Source organism: Sebastes fasciatus, chromosome 16 (assembly GCF_043250625.1).
Source record: "Sebastes fasciatus isolate fSebFas1 chromosome 16, fSebFas1.pri, whole genome shotgun sequence".
Taxonomy (NCBI): Eukaryota; Metazoa; Chordata; class Actinopteri; order Perciformes; family Sebastidae; genus Sebastes; species Sebastes fasciatus.
Genome location: NC_133810.1, coordinates 26,916,289 through 26,937,590, shown reverse-complemented (window position 1 = coordinate 26,937,590; position 21,302 = coordinate 26,916,289). Strand labels below are relative to the sequence as shown.

The 21,302-nt window shown below is 39.8% G+C and overlaps 1 protein-coding gene across 1 annotated transcript; it reads right to left on the bottom strand.

The window, feature by feature from the left end:
- Positions 1-576: 576 nt before the first annotated feature.
- rnft1 (ring finger protein, transmembrane 1) lies at positions 577-7,352 on the bottom strand. The gene is made up of 9 exons (XM_074609915.1): positions 7,178-7,352; positions 4,555-5,021; positions 4,404-4,480; positions 4,211-4,311; positions 3,740-3,893; positions 3,464-3,622; positions 3,311-3,376; positions 3,123-3,224; positions 577-1,672 (listed from the first exon to the last, which is right to left on the bottom strand). Exons 1-9 carry the CDS (start codon positions 7,201-7,203, stop codon positions 1,538-1,540), a joined length of 1,287 nt encoding a protein of 428 aa, XP_074466016.1. The 5' UTR covers positions 7,204-7,352; the 3' UTR covers positions 577-1,537.
- Positions 7,353-21,302: the final 13,950 nt, after the last annotated feature.

The following is a 21,302-nucleotide window of genomic DNA, read 5'->3' as shown; positions in this document are numbered from 1 at the left end:
AACTAAGAATCACTGTGTTTTCGTTAGCTTAGAATGAGCCCTTCATATCTACATAGAGAGCGGGTCCTCTACATGTAGTCTGCCATGTTTCTACAGTAGCCCAGAGCGGACAAACCAAACACTGGCTCCAGAGATAACCTTTCACATTTTTTTGTTACCTGAAGGCCACCGTAGTTCTCCAACACACTTGTGAAACTGCAGTAACATGATCCGCAGAGTGCAAAACCGTGGCGTCACCAGCCGCCGTCTGACTTTCGTTGCTCCTTAAGTGGTGTTATTATGGTATGGATGGCCTCTGAGCGAGGGGAGCGGCGTTACAACGGTTTTGCACTGTGTGGCTCACGTTATCACAGTCTTGGAAAGGGAGGAGTGAGCGGAAGGGTACACAGTTGGTTGCAATCTGCAACCACACCACTAGATGTCGCCAAATTCTACACACTACCTTTAAACTGAAGCAAGCTCTACTCAACCTCTGGACACCAGTCTGAATATTGTTTAGACTTCAATGATTGTCTAAGACAGTTATAGCAAATAAGTGATTCTTAGTTTGCTACCTAAAACAAGTCACAAACACAATTCAAATGGTAGATCTTTATTCAGAAAGCTTATGCATCTAAATGGATAAAAATAACACAGTGAAATGATTTTTGTACATAATAAAATAGATGTTTCTCCCAGTCTTTGGTTTTTATAAAAGCGAGGCTATGTCACCTCTATAGAAAAATAATTTACTTGTAAATCGATCTCACAAGCTCAGTTGCATCCTTTGTATCAGACAAACAGAAAAGAATAATCACAAAAAGCAAAACTTTATCCATAACAAACTTATTATTTTTTAGTCTGCCATGTACGTCTTCAGGGCCTGGATGCAGGCTGGCAAAGGTCTCATGGACCCTGTGATGTTACTGTGAACTGGGCTTCCAAAAAGCCTCTGCAGTCCTGTTCAAACTCAAAGATACAGCTAAAGCAGAATTCAGCAAGCGCTCCTGCGTCGAGGTATGCAGCTGCTTAAATCTACACGGTTATTGTGACATATCAGAAGTCGCTTCTACAAATTTGGAAACACTGGATAAGAGAGGGTTCATACTGTATGTTGCATGTTGTTTTGAAATGCGTGATAAAAGGAAAAAATCTGTTTAAAATACTTTTTTTTATATATTTCTCTGATGTTCCCATATGTACAAGTAGAACAATTTGCTGCCCCGTGAGGAAAGTTTATATTAAGATTCAAGGTGAATAAAAGCAACAACACAAGAGGAAACAACTTAAAATAGAAAAAATCAAAGATCACATGGGGGCATGAAAATAATCAACTTTCAATTGTCTGTGAGTGACGAGTAGGGACGGACTGGTAAATAAGCCAGAAACGTGTCCTTACTGACCTCGGCCCGCAGGAGGCACAGCCCTTAGCTGATTAAACAAACAGTGTGTACAACATTACTCGTCAACGGGGTTTGACAGCCACGGAAAATCACATTTGAAATGCACCTAATACCAAATCCCCACACCCAAAAGCCCTTCACCTATACCGTATCAATCAATAAATCTGCAGGTGTGGAGATGTGGCTCCGTCCCTCCACTTGTAAACCTTCTCCGTGATCACGGTGCGGCAGAGAGGGCAGCTCTTCTCCCGGTTAAACCACAGAGCGATGCATTCATCACAGAATATGTGCTGCACAGCAGAAAAAACAACAGCATGTCAGCATGTCCCGCACTTATCTACAGAACTGATCTGATTCAGGAAAACATAAGGGGGTCAGATAAAATTTATATAATTCCAAAAGAAAAACGGGTTATTATTCCAGTAGCAAATAAGTGAGACGGTTGGTGAATAAAAAGAAAATTGCGAGTGTGAAACTGTATGAAAATTCGGATTTCGATTTTTAATTTTCATAATATTACAAAGTTTCTCTCTGAAAGGATAGCTTTGTTATTTTTCAGAGCGAGGCTACTCCAAGCCAGACCCACAATAACAAACAGACCGGATCAAGCAAAAGGTAAGAAAAAGGTATTATTTCTCTATATGGTCCTTTCCATAAAGTTGTCAGACACTTAAAGTAACAGTCAGTGGCAAAAACAAGCGCTTATAGTGGACGTAAACTGATGGTACCCGAGGCCTGTACTACGAAGCAGGATCTGCGGTTAGCGAGGTAACTTCAGGTTTAACCCTGGGTTTTTTGTCCTACAAAGGTGGTTCACTTCTTACCAGGGTAGATCGCCGTGGTAACTGATGCTGAACACCTAACCTGCTCCGGAGCAGGTTATGTTCCAGATAAGAGATCAACTGGTATAAAAGCACCACCTACTGACCAATCAAAGCTCGGTGCGTATGATATTACACAAAGACAAAGACGTTTAAATCCTAATTCAGGCTGAAATCAACACAGTTTAAACTGACAAATGCAGAGAGGACAGCTGGCTGTGTGCTGTGGATGCTTACCGCTTTGAATCATCTTTTTATTATATCATCTTTTTTATTATATTACTTGCTCTCAAGTCCATTTCACATGCTGAAAGAAGGCTGAAATAGTCGTACACGCCAAAACTTTGTCAAAGGCCATAATGAAGTGTAGTCTATTCCTCCATTACACTTCTGAAAGCTACTTATAATATCACTGCCCCATCTGGACGACTATGTCTGACTTTTTAGTATTCCGTTAAATTAATATATCTGCTAATTTACGCATTGGAATTTTTTTTTCTTTTGCCAGTTGGTACTCTGGTTATGTTGAACTCGCTTCGTAGTACAGGCCCCAGGTTGCCCCAAATTACATTACAGTTCGTTTAGCGGTCAATTAGTGGTCAATTTTTGTTGTCCACAAAAGTCACAAATAGGGTCCAGGTTGAAAAATACCAAAGTTATCCTTTAAGTAATAAGTGAATATGAAGTTGTGATCTAAAGCGCATGATATCCGCAACTGCTGTATACTGTGATAAAGTTTGATAACATAGAATTGAAGAGGAAGGATGTGTGTGACAGACGCCTTAAGGATCCTAATTTGCCTATCGATGCCCACACGGCACAGTAAAAGCTAATTAATAAATTCAATTAAAAATACTGCAACTACAATAATAACAAACCCTGACCAATGGTATGGTATGACACACTTGTGTGGTTTTACCTGACAGAGTAGAACCCGAGGCTCCCTGTACTCTCCCTGACAGATTGGACAGACGTCTCCGGCCTCGCTGCACTGACTCCTAATGGCTGCTGTGCCTGTGTGCTGAGAAACAGAACAAAACATCTCAAAATAGATGGTTACTGAATGTGACCACTAGATATTTAACAAAGAAGTTGTTTACCACTGACCTCGCCCTTTACAAATATCCTCACAGTTTTCAGTAAAGACGTCCACTGTCCGTACAATCCTAAAAGCTGAGAGAGAGAGAAAAGTAAACTTTGACTTTTAGTTTTTAACATTATGAAACACACATTATTGTTGGTTAGTTTGACGGATCACACCTTCAGTATGAGGTAGAGCAAAGCCAGCAGGACCCCCAGTGTGAGTCCAGGGGTGCCGTCAACCTCCTGGTACATGACCAGGTAGCGGAACCACAGTGGAACGGGAGCTGTGGACTGGTGGACCTGACCCAGCTCCTCAGTCAGCATCACCCACCTCCCCTGGAGACATAAACACACTGAATAGTAACAACTGAACCAGCTCCACCAAGACATAACATTAGATAGTGATATTTTCTTCTTAACCAACAATCCTATGGAGAAATCCACCACTCTCACCTGGGTTTTGTAGGTCACCAGAGAGGATGGCAGCAGCAGAATAAGGCACTTAATCCCCATAAAGAGAAACTTTATTATGAAGTTGGTGATGCCGACAACCCACAGAACCTCCCAGAAACCCAGCGGCTCAATGGTTGGGCTGAGGAAGATGAGGCTGGAAGGAGATGGACATTCAGGTTAAGTGGCACGTTCAGGTTTAGCTGTTTACTGAACTACAGCACAGGTGGGCAATATGAACATACACTGGTCTATATGCCACGATATAGATTTTACTCTTCAGTTTGTACTAGTAAAGAATGTATTTTGATGTTTAAGTTAAGAGTTCTGCTGGATGAAAGAGCTGTAGTCAAGTCACCCAGAGTATAAAGAAATGACCACAGTGTGTTCTGGAGGTAACTGGCTACGGGAAACAGCCTCACAGTCTTGTTGTCTGGGTTAACTAATAATGTGAGAAGATGCATTTACTCTTACCAATGGTGAAGTGTCTCGGTGAGAAAGGTGTAGTAAAGCAGGAGGGTGGAGGAGATCAGGAATAGTAGCAGCCATACACACTGCAGCTTTGAGTGACGATCCTGAGGGAACACGCAGGCAAAAACACGGTTTAGGAATCTAATAGCAATGAAATGCATAAGGAATCAACAAATGTTTTGTGTTCTTAACTTACCTGAAGAAAGACTTGAGTTTGAATGTTTTTATTCACATATAGAAAAGTTGTGAAGAGGCCAACCCCAACTGCTAGACCTGGTGAATGGAGAGAAAGAGTTTAATACGTTGTCTTGTGTTCACAGTTGCAATAATGGTGTTTGCGTACTCACCAAGAGCATGTTGGATGACCAGTTTAGCACACAGTATGATGAGGAAAGGAAGACTCTTTTGGAGCCAGCGGAAGAGACAGCGAAGCTCGGACATGGAAGTGCTCGGTTCTCCAGAGTCTAGATCAGAGTCAGGCGGGTCAAGCTCAGGCTCCGTATTCGAGTGGTGCGGCACCCGATTGTGTGCGTGTGGCTGAGCATGGGTGTGGCTGTGGGAGTTGACTCTGGACCTCCTGGATGATGCGCCTCCACTGGACTCGCCAGGCTTGTTGGTCATGGTTACCCGCACCTCGTTGCATTCAGGGTTGGTAGCAGCAGCAGCAGCAGCAGCACCAGGGCCTGGTGTCCTGGTCAGCTCTGGTTGCAGAGTTAAGGATAAACCGTTTCCTTCATGAGCGCCCAGCTCGCTTGCATCAGGCTGCATTACAGCAGGAGACTCCCTCAGTTTCAGTGCTCTTCTGGAATCACTCCTTTGACATAAAAGACAAACATTTGTACAGTAGCAGTGGTGGAAAAAGTACTCAGATCCTGTAACAATACCACACTGTAAAAATACTCTGTTACAAGTAAAAGACCTGCATTCAAAATTCTACTTGACTAAAGTACTACCAGAAAAATGTACTAAGGTAGCAAAAGTAAAAGTCCTCAATATGCAAAATGACCCTTTCAGATGTTTAATCAAGGAAACTTCAAGGTCCTGAAAAATTCAATATTTTTTATCTGAATATTTAAACAACATAAGTTATTATCGTGTGCTACAAGATTTTTTAAAATTATTATTATTATTTTTGAGAGGACTTCAGGGGCTCTCTGAGGGATGTGGGCCTTTAATATATAACAATGCATCATATCTAATAAGTTGATCAAATGTTTTGTTTGTAAAATCAAAGTAACTACAGCCGTAAAATACATGTAGTGAAGTAAAAAGTACAATATTTCCCTCTGAGATGTATTGGAGTAGAAGTATAAATTAAAAAATTAAATGGAATACTCAAGTAAAGTACAAGTACCTCAAAATTGTACTTAATGTACTTTACTGCTTTGTAGCCTGAGTTACAGTGTCCAGCATCAACTGTGATGTTCTGTTTTAGCAGTTACCATATATTTTAGTTTATTTATCTGCTTTTACTGTCTTGTGAAGCACTTTGTAACATCTGTTTTGAGAAGTGCTATATAAAGAAATGTATTATTATTACTACAGCTGCATTAACAAGTTGTATAATAGTTAATAGAAGTTGCATAGTTCATATAGAGACTGTATATCATTATGTGTTATTGCAGGACTCCCAGCAAACAAACCACTTTGACAGACTAAGTTCAAGTGTCTTAAATAGGTGACAATAATATAATATAACCTTGTGACCACAGGGATATGGATATTATTTTGCAGGAGTATTAACTTGTAGAATGTTTAAAAGCTGCCACACAGATAGTATTTAGTGTTTCTATTAACAGAGATAATTATGAGGTTAACTTGTGTTTACTAACTTATATTGGTCCAGCAGTCAGTGTATTGTTCATCCAGAACATCTCACTCAGGCTATGAGTGAAAGATAATTAACTTTAGCTGAACTATACGTCGGCTACATCAGTCAATAAACCCAAAAGTTGTGACAGACAGATACCAAGCCAGCTGGCCGTCTCCTACACAGAGACCTGGTTCTTTAGTACAGTACTTAATGTACTTAATTACTTTCCACCACTGCTTTGCAGCCTCAGTTACAATGTGTCCAGCATCAACTGTGATCATAGCTGCATTAACAAGTTGTATAATAGTTAATAGAAGTTGCATAGTTCATATAGAGATTGTATAGCACTATGTTTTATTGCAGGAATTTGCATTTATCTTTGAATAGGAGGCTCCCGGCAAACAAGTGTCTTAAATAGGTGACAATAATAAGATAAGATAACCTTGTGATCACAGGGATATAGATGTTATTTTGCAGGAGTATTAACTTGTAGAATGTTTAAAAGCTGCCAAATGAAGACAACAGTATTTTGTGTTTCTATTAACATAGATAGATAGATAGATAGATAGATAGGTAGGTAGGTAGGTAGGTAGGTAGGTAGGTAGGTAGGTAGGTAGATAGATAGATAGATAGATAGATAGATAGATAGATAGATAGATAGGTAGGTAGGTAGGTAGGTAGGTAGGTAGATAGATAGATAGATAGATAGATAGATAGTAACTTTCCAGCATCACAGTTCCATAGTGCAAAACATGTTAGTAAAAAGGCAGTAAGAAAGTACAAAGTACAAAAAAAATATACCAGATATAGAAATACCATGAGATGAAGAAAGCTGTTAAAAGTGAGTATGGTGCAGGGTAACTCCAGCAGCTTAGTCTGAAGTGCTTGTGTTTACTAACTTATATTGGTCCAGCAGTCAGTGTATTGTTCATCCAGAACATCTCACTCAGGCTATGAGTGAAAGATAATTAACTTTAGCTGAACTATACGTCGGTTACATCAGTAATGTCTGGCCAATAACCCCAGAAGTAGTGATAAGAAGAAGCCAGCTGTTCGTCTCCTCCACAGAGAGCTGGTTCTGCCGTTAGCATTAGCATTAGCAGCTAACAGATGTTTCCTATCAGACCAGCCTGTTGGTAATAAAAGCTTCATCTCACCTGTCATTCTGCACCCGGAGTTTCATGGTAAGCTATCGGTCTCCATCTAATACAAATGTCCACGTCGCCAAACGAAACATAAGCAAAAGTAAAAACCAAAAAACAAAAGTGAGCTGTTGTTTTCAGGCTAAGCCATAAGCTGCTCGTTTACGTTGTTTCACGACATAGGCCATATGGTTTACGACAGCAGACGTCGCAAACTTCTTCTAGTTGGATATTTACGGCGCGTCGGATGTGAGATGCTACAATGTCGCCACCTAGTGGAGGATTCTTCACATGACACTCCACAGGTTATAATACTGTAAGGCAGTGATTCTCAAACCTTTACATCAAGTACCACCTCACTAAATATAAGAATTTTCATCCACATACAGAAAAAAGCATGAAATAAAATGTAATATGTAATTTATATATATATATATGTTATATCTTTAGGATAGTGGTGGTATTGCAGCTTGTTTATTGTTTGTTTATTTGTTTTGCACAATTTAAGACTATATAACATAACAAAAATAATAAATGAATAATATACAGTGCAGGAAAAGGCAAAAAAAAGCACTGAGCTTATCTGAAGCCTCCACCCTAGAGACAAGATTAATATAAAGAAATAATATGACTACATAATAGTGATAACAAACAATTAGGACAATATATATATATATAATAACAACAATAACAATACAGTAAATATGTCAAAAAAGACAAGTGTGTGTGTGTGTGTGTGTGTGTGTGTGTGTGTGTGTGTGTGTGTGTGTGTGTGTGTGTGTGTGTGTGTGTGTTGCGTGGAAGTGTATGGTTATTGTTTGTGAGGAGGATATTGATTAAATATCTGTAAAGACTTCTGGGCAATCGTAACCAAACAACATTGTGAGTGGGAAAAAATAAAAAACATAAAAACAGATACATGGACAACATGGGGGAAAGCAATTAAAAGACAGCAATTAAATGACCCTTTAAGTGACTTTTGAAACATTTGACAGATGAACAGTTTATTGATAGATGTGAAAAGCTACTCCATAATTTGGTTCCCCTAAATCTTATCGAAAATTTACCTCTACCAGTGAGGAATTAAGGAGGATGTAGATCTAGAGATTGACGGGTAGAGTAAGAATGGACCTGAGAATTTGTTTTAAGATAGGTCTTGAACTGCTCAGGAATAGTTAGGAATAGTAGGAATAGCTTTCATTTTTAATGACTGTACTCTAGCCTATATATACTGTATAGTGTGTTATTGCATTCTTTGCTAATGCATATAGCATGTTATTCTATGTTTATATTTTCTATGTTAGTTGTAGTAGTCTGGTATATTTCTGGTGTATTTTAATATATTATTTATATTGTGTATTCTATAGATATATATTTCTTGTGTTGATATGTATATTTACTGTGTATTTACTGTATAACCTGCTGCTTTAACACAATACCTATCTAAATATATCTTGTTTTCAGGATGGTGTATGGTATTGTATTTTCAATTGTAGTAGTGTTTTGATAGTATTATATGTTTTTTAATTAATTATATTAAAAAAAAAATTATATTTCAGAGATTCCTCCGCGTCCCACTAGAGGGAGCAGACGTACCACCTGTGGTACACGTACCATAGTTTGAGAACCACTGCTGTAAGTAATAAGGGAAATTAACACAATTTAAACACACACATAGCACTGATATATGTGCCACTGTTGACTGCAATAATACTATTATACTGCTATACACCCTAATAATACAATTATTATTATTATTAAAGACTAAAAGCAGGAGGGAATCAAATGAACCATGTAGCTAGAGCAGAAATGTACACTTGACAAAGGCTTGATAATAGTATTTTTTTTATTCTAGTAATATTGTTTCTGATAAAGACATATATGTTCATGCAAGAGTTTGGATAAAACATCACTTAACAAAAACACACAGATATCCCTCTGAATGTGATCCTTGATTTTGGATCATGTTTGCCAATTGATGTGACTGAACTACAAAAATAATTACTTGACACTGAAAATACAGCATGAATTGAATTTTTGGCAAATATGAGGATGTCAAACTCCACCTCGTATCCCCTCTTTTGTAAGACTTGGCACTGTAAATGTCCTCGTATCCAGTTTGTAACACACAGTCTTTCTAAATGTATTGTATTTCCCAAGCCTGTTGATATTATCAGAGTTATTTCAGAATCAGAATCAGAAAATTGATATCTCTCTTTTACGCTGCTTCCTGTTGGTTGCTGCACCATGGTAGGGAAGGAGGGACGTTTGTAGAGATAGTCCTCCATGAAAAGATAAGATAAGATATTCCCTTATTAGTCCAACAGTGGGGACATTTGCATGTAGTGGTGAGGTTTGAGGAGGAAAGTGCTGCAATGAAAATGGACCCACTAAAACTCACAAAAATAATGAGAGCACAGGTTGGTGAAATTAAGTATGTGAGAGTGCTTAAAGATGATAACTTGTTGTTTGGGTGCAACACGGAGAGCCAAGTAGAAAAAGCAAGGAAGCTATAGTGTGTGGGGAACTCTTAATGCAAGAGTTTGGTGTGGAAGAACAGAGCCCCGATCTCAACCCAATCCATCACCGTGAACTGGGATGCCAGGCATTACTACCCAACATCAGTGGCCGAAGTCACCAATGCTCTTCTGGCTGGCTTGGAGCAAACCCTTGTTGGTATATATGTTATAAAATCTTGTAGAAAGCTTTCCCAGAAGAAAAAAGAATAATCGAAATTGAGGCACTTTTAATGTTTAAAACTGCTCAGTGCCAAAAGCTGGAGTCTACAATTCCCATGATGTAACTTCATAACTGCTTTATTATGCCACATTTTACCCCCAGCGTGTAACACAGGATTTTTGTTATACATTTGCAGTCTCCAAGTCCAAGTCAACATGATGACATCATCAGGGTTACGTTATCAGACCAAGACAGAAGACAATATACAACTGCTTTCACAGGCTGAAAACCACTCAACCACGGTGAGTAAACTAATCTTTGTGTAAAATCTGTTGAGTGCCCGTTTTAATGCCCATGGGTTTGGAAGGAGATGTTCAACAATCACATATGGGTGTAATGTTCAGGCATACACATATACTTATACATACTTTTGGCCATAGGTTATATGATTTATCTGCATGGAAGACATTTCCAGTAAACCCACAGAAACGTTCCAACCGGTCAAACAGTGGTGATCAGTAATATTTATTATGCATACAGTAGATAAAGTTCCATATGTGTCTGCCACTGAGTTCACCCTGAATTTCTTAACTAAAGTTTAAGAGTTTGTTTGATTTGTTGGTTTGTTTGCATCTGCGAGTTGAACTGGAGTTGGGGGAATATGCAGTGATGAGGCTATTTGATTCTTTTCCTGCAGTCGGGCAGAGCAAGCCAACAAACTTACAGTATGAACATGTTGTTAGTCTTCCTCTACTGCCTGGTGCCTTTGGGCCCCTGGCCAGCCATCTGTTTTTTCATCCAACAGCCATGCCCGCCCGCCTGCCTGCTCGTGCTCAGCTGCAGCTTAAGGCCGCTGATATGATCTCTCACAGTTTAATAAATTGGGAGAATCAAAGCAGAGGAGGGGGAAACTGCTATTGAACTTCCCATAATCTCCTCTGTGACAGACGGGGTTCATTGACTTAATACTGTGCACTTACGGCCCCCTCCATGGGATTTAACTTGAAGTATAACAAAGGCACCTTTAAGATCAGAATCAGCTTTATTGGCCAAGTGAGAACACATACAAGGAATTTGACTTTTTTTGTTCAAAGCACTTGCACAGAAATAGACATAGCAGCTGAAAAACAAGGACAACAAAGCTGAACAAGGTAAACATGAACATTGACTACTATGTACAGATATGAATATATATAAAAGGTATCTATATATAAAAAAAGCAATGAAATTTGTAGACAGTAAGTCAATAGTGCAGAGTGCAAAGGGTGCTGGAATAAATATGGAATTATTAATGTAACAGGTTGCTTTATATACATGAGGTAGTTGGATTGGTAGTATGTACAGTGCAAACAGCGTGCTTATAATATTGTATATTGTATAATATATAATATTGACTCTGAGGATAAACTATAAAACATATATAATTAACAGGTTCAGTGAAGTGCAGTGAATGTTTGGTGTTACAGAGTTCAGTGTTCATCAGAGTGACGGCCTGTGGGAAGAAACAGTTCTTGTGTGTTGTCGTTTTGGCGAACTGCTCTGTAGCGTCGACCAGAGGGGAGTAGCTGCAACAGGTTGCGTCCAGGGTGAGATGTTTCCTGACTCTGGAGATGTATAAATCCTGCATGGAGGGCAGGCTGGCACCAATGATTTGTTTCTACAGTCCTGACTGTCTGTTGTAGTGTTTTGCTGGACATTCATAGGAAAATGCACAAAAAATGAGGAATAACTCTTCGTAAGATATCATACGAACCGTTGTATGAAGATAAGTTGTCCGTGTACTCTGACTCAAATAAATACGGACAGCCATCGAATTCAAAACTCTCATCAACATTGTGGAATTCATCTAAATATTTCAGTCATGACATTGACATTTTTTTAGATAACACTAAGCTACGCTCTCTGTACTCCAACACAACAAACTCTGCCCGGCTGGCACTCACGTTTCCACCATGGATGGATTCCACTATTCCACCGTTTCCATAATGTCAGACATAACAATCAGAGCCTGTCATGGCAAAAACAAGCACGTTTAGTGGACGTAAATAACGGTGCCAGCTTGCCCCGATAGCACCATATTGCAGTCTGTGAGCAGCTGCCGCCTACAGCTCTCTCCCTCAATACCGACCGATTTCAGAAATTATTGTCCCTATTAGTCAGTTAGACACAAAAACATGAGAAAGTAGGGGTTGAAAAGTTACCCTCTAAGAAATTTTAATTTAAATTGTCTTGCAATACCAACAAGGAAACGCCATCTATAACATCATAAAACATAACCAGTATCTTTTTCACAGAATGGGATCTGAAGGTTTTTAACTGTCGTCCTTTGACCTGCTTCTGTTAAAGAGCTTCTCTTTTCTCTAATGTTGCCTTGGCATTGCCCAGACACTGTACGAGCATGAAGTCAGCTATTGTGGTGAGAGGAGGTTAATGTACTACGGCTGTGAGAGCTGTTCCCCAGCTCTATCCCGCGCCCTGTAATTGTGTTATTGCACTATAGAATTGTCAGCGGAGTTGTACTGCCCCAGTCAAGACATCGGAGCCAGGTCTGTGGAGGGAGGTTAACTTGACATATAAATTGCTATCTGCCAAGATGAATGGAGCTCGCCAGAGAGCAGATGAGGAGAGCAGTGACCTGACATTGCTTCTGACAGACTCCGTATATCCCCCGTCATCTTCCTCCCTTCCTTTCTCTGTACACGGTGCCAGCTGCTGCTTCCTCTCATGTCTTACTGGAGCTGCCAAAAATTCGATGGTAGTGCTGTCCTGTCTTGTATACATTCATGTGTGTGTGTGTGTGTGTGTGGGTGCAGACACATCAGAGTGATTCACGGTTTTCAATTATTCAATTATTTAGGACATTTATAGTCAGAATCTGAGTACATATTGAATTGTTTTCTATAGTAATTTCCACAATAGGAAAAAGATCTATTGAGTTTCTTAAGATGACATTACTGTGAACATGTTGGTGTTATCTGTTATATCATAACATTTCTAATAACACAAGCAAGTTTGGTTATTGCACTAGCTTGTTTTATGGCTGTAGCTTATTCAATACCTGTTGCTTTATTCACCAATAACTCAATGTGTCTCGCTGTATTTTCGTTTTTTTTTGTTGTCTTTGTCTTTATTAATTTTTTGGTATTTGGGGGGATGGGAAGAGGAGGATTGGCTGGCCTTTTTGTTCACATTTATTGCAGTTGAGACCAGAATCCATCGGTCAGAATCCATAGATCATAACATTTATTTAACTAGGAAGTCACATTGAGATTAAAACCTCTTTTACAAGTGAGACTTAGCCAAGACAGGGTCAAATAGCAGCATCCAACACATAAAACATACAAACATTGAATCACAACAGCAACAATAGGTACGACAAAATACATTACATCATCATAGAGTGCATTAACAGGACAGCGTGTTGGCAACTGCAGCTAGCAGTGACCTCTTCCTTATGGTGGTTATTACTCTTTAGAATTGCCCATTCAACTGTTATCAGGCCATTAAATGTACGTTATTGCTCGCTATAACCATCATAGATATAAGCAACACATTCTAACATGTTGTAAAACTGTATGAAACGTTACATTTTGAACACAAAAAAATTGTTTTCTTTAGGTTTCAGCACCAATTAAGTTAAGTTTAGGGAAAAACATTGTGTTTGGCTTAAGATAACTATCCCGAGTGGCTACCTCTAAACATCCCTTTGCCACCCCGGTTAAAAATTCCTAGAACTGCAACTGTTGGAGACGCTGATTAAACGTTCATATTTAGACCATATTTCACCTGGATTTGGATGTGGTTTCTTAATTAGGCTCCAAAATTACGATATGATATTATCAGCACCATGTAGAGGATGAAACATTTCACTATTGCAAATCCCGATGAAATATGGTTTAAATGTGAACGTTCATCAACGTCTTCAAATAGTTGGTGAAAAAACCTTTAATTTTTAACCAATTTTGAACGTCTTTTCACCGGTGACCATAATCGCCTTTTAAACATCTTTTCAACGGAAAAATGCTCACTGGGATGTTTCAAAACAGCTCTTCACTTTTGCTTTTGCACCTGTCATAATTACTACAGTCGCTGGAGGTCACTCTCGTCTTCTTTTATTCCTTCTTTCAGTGATCGACCATGTGAATATATGACAAAAAAAATCTACCATTGGGTGTAGCAGGGCCCTATTGACCCACATCTATGAGGCTTATAACCACTGATAACGCCCCATTTAATGGCCTGATGACAGTCTAATTGGCAGAAAACTGACTCATAGAGAATTACCTGACAGTAAAACATTGCCGATCGCATGATAAACAGATGCTATAATGTGTCTGAAACTGTAATGATTTTATATAACACATTTGACAAAACAACAGGCCACATATGCTCTGTCCATAAACATTTGTTTTGTAAAGAGACACATTATCACCCCCTCCACAGGATTGTCGACGTTATGCCAATGGGGAAGACAATGAATGTGTGGGAGGAACATTTCTCTCCTCTGCAGCCTTGATTTATGTCTGTGTGTCCCCAGAGGAGTCTGCAGTCTGTCTGGTATTTGTGTCTGTGCTGTGTCCTGGTCTAGAAACCAAATGTGTCACGCCGGGGTTGGGTCGATTTCTCAAGCAATAGAATTTGTAAAGCTGGTAACATGTTCTTAGTCTCTGAGTAAATTACATTCGGAGGTAATGTTATTATTTTCTGTTTGGATGCAGTGAAGAAATCCTTGTAATCTCGGCTCTGCCACAGTGCCTCTTTTATATGCTGTATGCATAATAGAGTTTAACTGCTTTCAGTCAGACAAGTATTTATGATGGCAATATTTTAGTGTGTATATCAAATTGATCTAGGATTATGACACAGGGTCTTAATAGACAAACTTTCCTTTAGATTGGCTTTAGATTATATTTCTTTATGACATTTGGCATCTACCATTACATTACTTGTTACATCTGGATCATACTGAGTATAGGCCCAGGAATATGTGCATGCAAACTTGATAATTTGACAATTAGGTATTTATTATCTTTTCACACATACAAATGTAAAATGAATAGAGTGCACCACCATAAATCAGCCAGTGGAGTAAGGTGATTATTTGATTGATTATTGTTCACTAATTTCCAATGCAAATTAACTTTTTTCATCACTATTCATCTTGTGCAGCAATCTTTATTCTCACATTTTGATGCCAAGCTTCCAGTTTATTTTACCAGTGACTGGTGATTTCTTCTATTCTTATTGAACTGTTGCTCAGAGGCATCTTTGTCTCTTTCTGCCCTTTCACTTGTCAGTCTGGTTGAGCCATTGTACAGCATTTTGTTCTCCATGTACAAACCCTTCATACAAAATGACATCTATTTATAAAGACGACTTTCTACAACCTAAAGGCATGAAAGACCATTTAGAAATATAGAGCAGTCCTCTCAGCCTTCTGACTAGACCCCATCTTTTGAACCGCAGCGTATATTAAATGGATTGTTGTTCTGTATTCTGTGTGAAATTCCCTTTTTGTGAGAGTGAGCTGACCTTCTAGGTTCACACTACGAGCGACAAAAGCAACAAAACGGCCAGCGTGGCCAGCTACATTGTCGGCGAGTCGCCGCTGAAGTTTTGCTCAAGTGCTCGTTGACGTAGTTATGTCTTTAAATAGCACTGGGAACGGAACAGGGTGAAACAAATACATATGATTGGTTGAGGCTTCACCGTGTCATTGGAGCGCTGAAAAGTGTTGAGACCAGCTCAACTTTGATTTGTAGTGCGTCACACCCGTCTCGCAGCGACATGTGTTGGCCATCATTTTGTAGCTTCATGTCACCGGCTTCCATTGAAAATGGAAGAGTGAACACAGTATGAGGGTCCCCTGGGCCCCTCCACACTGAAAGCATGAGCTGACCACTAGGGCTCTGGGTGCTTATAGCGTGATCTCTAGGGGCCCCCAACAGTTTCCCATCAGCTTGTTTTGTGTCTGCACTAAACAGATTAAGAAATAAAATGAGAGAAACTGTAATCCAGCTTTCCTTTAAAGGGTAGATTCACACTTTTTCCTAAAACAAAACTGACATGCCCATATGTACATAAAGTGGATTGTTGGTTTCTGTATTCTGTATGAAATTCCCTTTTTGTGCTTCCATGTGCGCTGTTTCCTGGATGATGGATAGTAACACAAAGAGGGAAATTGGTACTAAAAAGAGTGTGAGTTTGGTAGACACCCACTTGATTTTCACTCGACATAACAAGGGCTGTGGATTTTGTCCCCCATTACCTGACCTCTTTTTGTTTTGACCAGTATCAACAGGAGAACCAATTACAGCAAACGTAAGCCCTGTTTCCACTGCAGGAACTAAGACCCTTTTGAGGAACTCATTGCGTTTCGACTGCAGTGATCAGCGTCTAAATTAAATTTCGGGAACATTTTATGGGGCCTTTTTCCCCCCAAAAAGGGATGGAGTTTGCAGGGATGACCATCACTAATTTGCTTAAATCTTCGCAGGTCTTTATACCACGGTGGAAACGCAGACAACAGTGGACTGAAGGAACTTTTTAATTCCTTGAAAAATGGTTCCAGGGGCTAAAAGTCCTGGGATCTTGTGGTGGAAAAGCTCTTTAGGCAAGTGAGTATTGTTTTAAGACTTACTTGAAAAAAAAGTGAAACTATCCTTTAAATATACAGTCATTCAAAGTACTTTGTACACATCTCAACCCATTTAAAACAGACATTTATTTGAGACAGTTTTGCCTTAGTGTATAAACTATAAGTAAAGTGGACTGACCCCTGAATTATAGTTATACATATTCAGCACTATCTGGTAGGCCAACAGTATTACTCACTTCCATACAAACATAAAAGCCAGTGTCACTGTGTGCAGTGGCATCAGATATTACCTCTGGCCTTCCACCCATAATGTATGCATCATAAAGACAGAACTGCAGAGCATCAAAGACACTGAAGGACAGATTTTTTTTTCTCTCTGATACTTTACACCAGTTTGTTTAACCACTATTCCTCTTAATATCCAGCAGGTGGTGCTGCATGATCAGTGATGAGAGGAAGATTAATCTGAGCACAGATGAATTATTCTTTCAGTAGTACACAGTAATGCACAGCGGATACTAAATGATGAGTTTGATTTAAAAGCTGCTAATTGATACTTAACAATAGCCAGACTAATTACGGTCCACACTGTGATGTATTGTACATGTGGGACGCAAACACAGGTGTTTCTTCTTTATAATTGGCTGTCTTTAATCAGCCATCACAAATTATCTGAATTTACTGGTTTAATGAACAAATGAAGCGCATGCCGTCACTCCATATTACCTCCAGATAGATGCGAAGAGCAGATTTATGTCGTGCTGTGCTCTTAGCGCATCCTCGCGGCACACCGGTGACCACCAAGGTGAAAAGAATCGTTCCACGGTGACCTCTGTGTGCCTCTGTGTGCCTCTGCTTATTCAGAACATGCCATACCTCCCCTGTCCTCCTCCCCAGGCCTGTTAGCCACTCACACCAGTTTGTTACAATGCCACTGGCACGGCCGCTCAGTTCTCGTCCTTTTTCCCTTTCATCTTAATAGATGGGCTTCCTCATAGCCGCCATAGAAAAAAAAAACAACAGCCTTATCGGCCACGACACGGCCTCTCAATTGTCAATCTGATCGATGTGTGCAGCCTGGATCTAGGCCACTGCATTAGTTGTGGAGGCTCCTAGCCACTCACCATGGATACACATCGCTGCTCACATCTTGTTGCTGTTGTGGTGTAATTGTTTTGTTATTGCGGCTCAGACTGGGTATAACACGGTGTCCATTTAAATGTTCACATAGCACCGGTCGGCTTAATGTTCATGACATTTGTTTAATGTCATCTCGACCAGAGGCGCAATGGAGGATCCACCTACAAACAATCTACCATCACTTTGTGAAATGGAGCTTATTAACCTTAAATATACATGATATTGAGTAGCTGAAATAGATTTTTGTTCTGTGTTGGTGGCTGATTGTGTGCATTTTATCAAATTGGAGGTCATGTTTTACCAACCTTTTTATTTTCTTCCATAACTCTAAGCATTTAATAACCACCCATGGCTGTCAGGGTTAAAGCTGCGGTCGGTAACTTTGAGCAAATATGATTGATTGATGATTTTTTCTTTTATAAAACGGCCACTTTATCCTGACAGTAGTGCATGAGACACATCATTTGTGAAAAACAATCCTGTTCCTCTGTGTCCTCCTGTGCTCCTAATGGCATTTGCAAGATTTCACCACAAAAACAACCAATCAGAGCTGCAGAGTCTCTACAGCAGCTGTCAATCACTGCTCGCAAAACTCGCGAACTCTGATCAAACTGTCAAACTAGGCAGCGCTGATTAAATATGAATCAAGATTCTGTTACTGTAATGCCTATTTCTTGCTTCAAATGTTTTCACAAACATATTTCAATGTACTGTTTGCTGTAAAATGAGAAAGTTTGCTCCAGCCGGTAGAATCTTGCAAATGTCATTGGGAGCACCAGGAGGACACAGAGGTTATCTGTCTCATGCACTACGGTGAGGATATAGTGACAGTTTTGTAAAAATAACTTTTTGTCATATTTGCTCAAAGTTACCGATTGCATCTTTAAAGGGGACCTATTATGCTTTTGTGCTTTTTCCCTTTCCCTCGGTGTGTTTTATAGTTTTTTTGTGCATGTAAAAGGTCTGCAAAGTTACAAAGCCCAGGCCAAAAGGAGTTACTCTTCCCCACAGAAACAAAAACATCCCGCCTTTTCTGCCGTAAGCTAGTTAGAGTGGAGCTGGAGCAGAGTCTGAAGAGTTTGGTTCGATTGACCAATCACAACAGTGGGCCAGCTGACCAATCTGAAACCAAATTGAAACAGAGCGTTTCAGACAGAGGGTTAAAAGAGGTGCTGCAGCACACCCAGTATAAGAAAAGTAAAGCCTTTTTTGAACATTAAAGCATGTAAACATGTTCTAGTATAAACCCAAAATACAAGTATGCACCTGAAAATAAACATTATAGATCCTCTTTAAGTGAAAGCTATGTTAAAAAAGCATCTCATTGAACAAAAACACAGGTTAAAAAGCTGTTGTGGTCCTTTAAGAGGCACCATGATGTTTTGTATTGATGGCATGTAATATCTCAGCAGAGGTCCTCCTTCTCCACCACCCTCTCCTCCTCTCCTCTCTCCCCTGCTAGCTGGAGGCCAAAAGCCTGGGCCGCCATGCCAGTCCTAATAAATCCTCAGCAGAGAGTGGCGGCGGCAGCAGCAGGACTGCATTCTTCAGGAGCCAGCACTTCCCCTAATCTGCCCTGGAGATGGAGCAACAGTTGGCCTGGCTGGTGGAGAAGGGAGAGGAGAAGAGGGAAGGTGGGGGGGCTCCCTGGTGACAGGAGCATGATGTGTTTGTAAAAACACTGGGAATGTTGGAATTGGATACGCTCACACTCGCGCCCTCCCTTAAGCGGGCTTGTGTGGAGATGATTTTGGCGGCGTCCTGTGCTTAACACAGAGATGAACAGCAAGCATTACCCTACCTGCCACACTTGTGCTTTTTTTTCCACAATGTTCGACACTTTGATCCCCTCTGGTGTGTGTGTTTGTGTTGGAGAAAGCAAAAGCAAGAAGAGAGAGGAAGAAACTTGGAGGCACTGGACTAGGAAATGCCTTGCAGATGTGTGCAGCAATGTAGCCACTTGCGTCAGCCAAGAGATTTTTGTTGGCACCGAGCAGAACATAATTCTACGTCGTAAACGGGTTGAAGGGTTTCATATACAACACGGAGTAGCTGAAATGTATTTGCATCTCTTTATAAGTGCATCCCATTAGCTGACTGCGAAGGTGATTAACAGACTGATTGTGTGGCAGACCCTGGTCAATAGGCACGATTTTGTAGCTGACGCAGCCTGTGCGGTCTTTATAGAGGAGATCAGGCCCCCATGAATGAATTCCTCTCTGCTGGTCTCTAGTTTCAATTGATTGCTTTAATTTGGCCTATAATGAGTAGGATGCCTCCTGCCTGCAATTAGTGTATGTGTGTGTGAGAGAGTGTGTATACTTGTGGGCTGTGTTTAATTACTGCAGTGGATGGATGCTGTGTGGCCCAGCAGGAGCCTGCAGGAATGGGAGGATCCACGGCTGTGCTTGGCGTCCACTGACACCTCTACCCACAGTGTGTCAGAGCCAGGACTTAACTTAATGCCTTCCTGTCTAAGAGAAGTAGCCAGATCTTTTTTTTACCTTAATACCATGAATCCCAGTGTTTAACCTGGTGAACTGAGCTCCAATAGACCGCGGTCTGAAGTTTGTGAGAGTGTTAGTAAAGTTTCACAGAACTTTACCATGCTGTATCAAACAATTTGACCTCAGTAGCCGAAGATCTGGAATATGTTTATCAAAATGGAAAGGAGGAATTGGACTGAAAAGAATTAGGTGTGTCCTGCTGGTTCAGTCGGCTATTATACACTCACAATGTCATGGATTCAAATCCACCACGTGTTTAAGTACATTTACCAAAGTACTGTATATAAGTATAGTTTTGAGGTAATTTACTTGAGCATTTCCGTTTTACGCTACTTTATACTTCTACTCCACTACATTTCAGAGGGAAACTTTGTACTCTGCTCAGGTAGACATTACTCCTCTATATCTTTACATAGCAAATTGTTTTTTGCTGCTATATTAATGCTCTGGATATCATAGAGCACCTTTAAAGATTATACCAGTGCTTTCCTATGTTTTTTTGCCGGTGACCCCATGCAAAGAAGCGTCTAATTGGTGCCCATTGTCACTCGTCAGATGTCTATGAATTGTGAGCAGTTAGCAAATATTTAACAAAAAAGCAAATATTTGAAATTAGTCCGAAAAAATTATTAAAATCTGTGAAGCAGAAGTTCTTCGTTCCTACCTCAGTAATCCTCTTAGATGTATCTCTTTACCCTTTAGAGGTACCCGACCCCCAGTTTGGGAACCACTTGACTAAACTACCTACAGTAACTGTATATGTATAAAGTAATTACAGCGAGGTCAATCTCAATCAGCTAGAACTTATTAACAATCTAAATGTAATGTATAATATGTGAGTCACACAGGGGCTAGTTTTCGGCAGAATGACCACTTTTACTTTGATACTTTAACTATAGCTAATAATACATATTATTATTTAAATGTAGGACTTTTAGTTGGTTTAGTTGGTACTTTTCCTTAAGTTAAAAGTATTTAACTTAATTTAAATCCACTACTACAATCCACTCCATATTTCCTCATACCCTGCCTCATCCTCTACCCCTATGACAAAATAAGTTCAAACATGGTGACGATCTCCGAAAAAGAAAAGTATATTGTGTCAGAAAGTAATTGTTCCACAGGTTGTATGCTAAAAGAAATAATTAAAAATATATTTTGGCCAATAGAAAGTAGAACACAATGAATATTATTATTGCACAGGGAAGTTCATGTA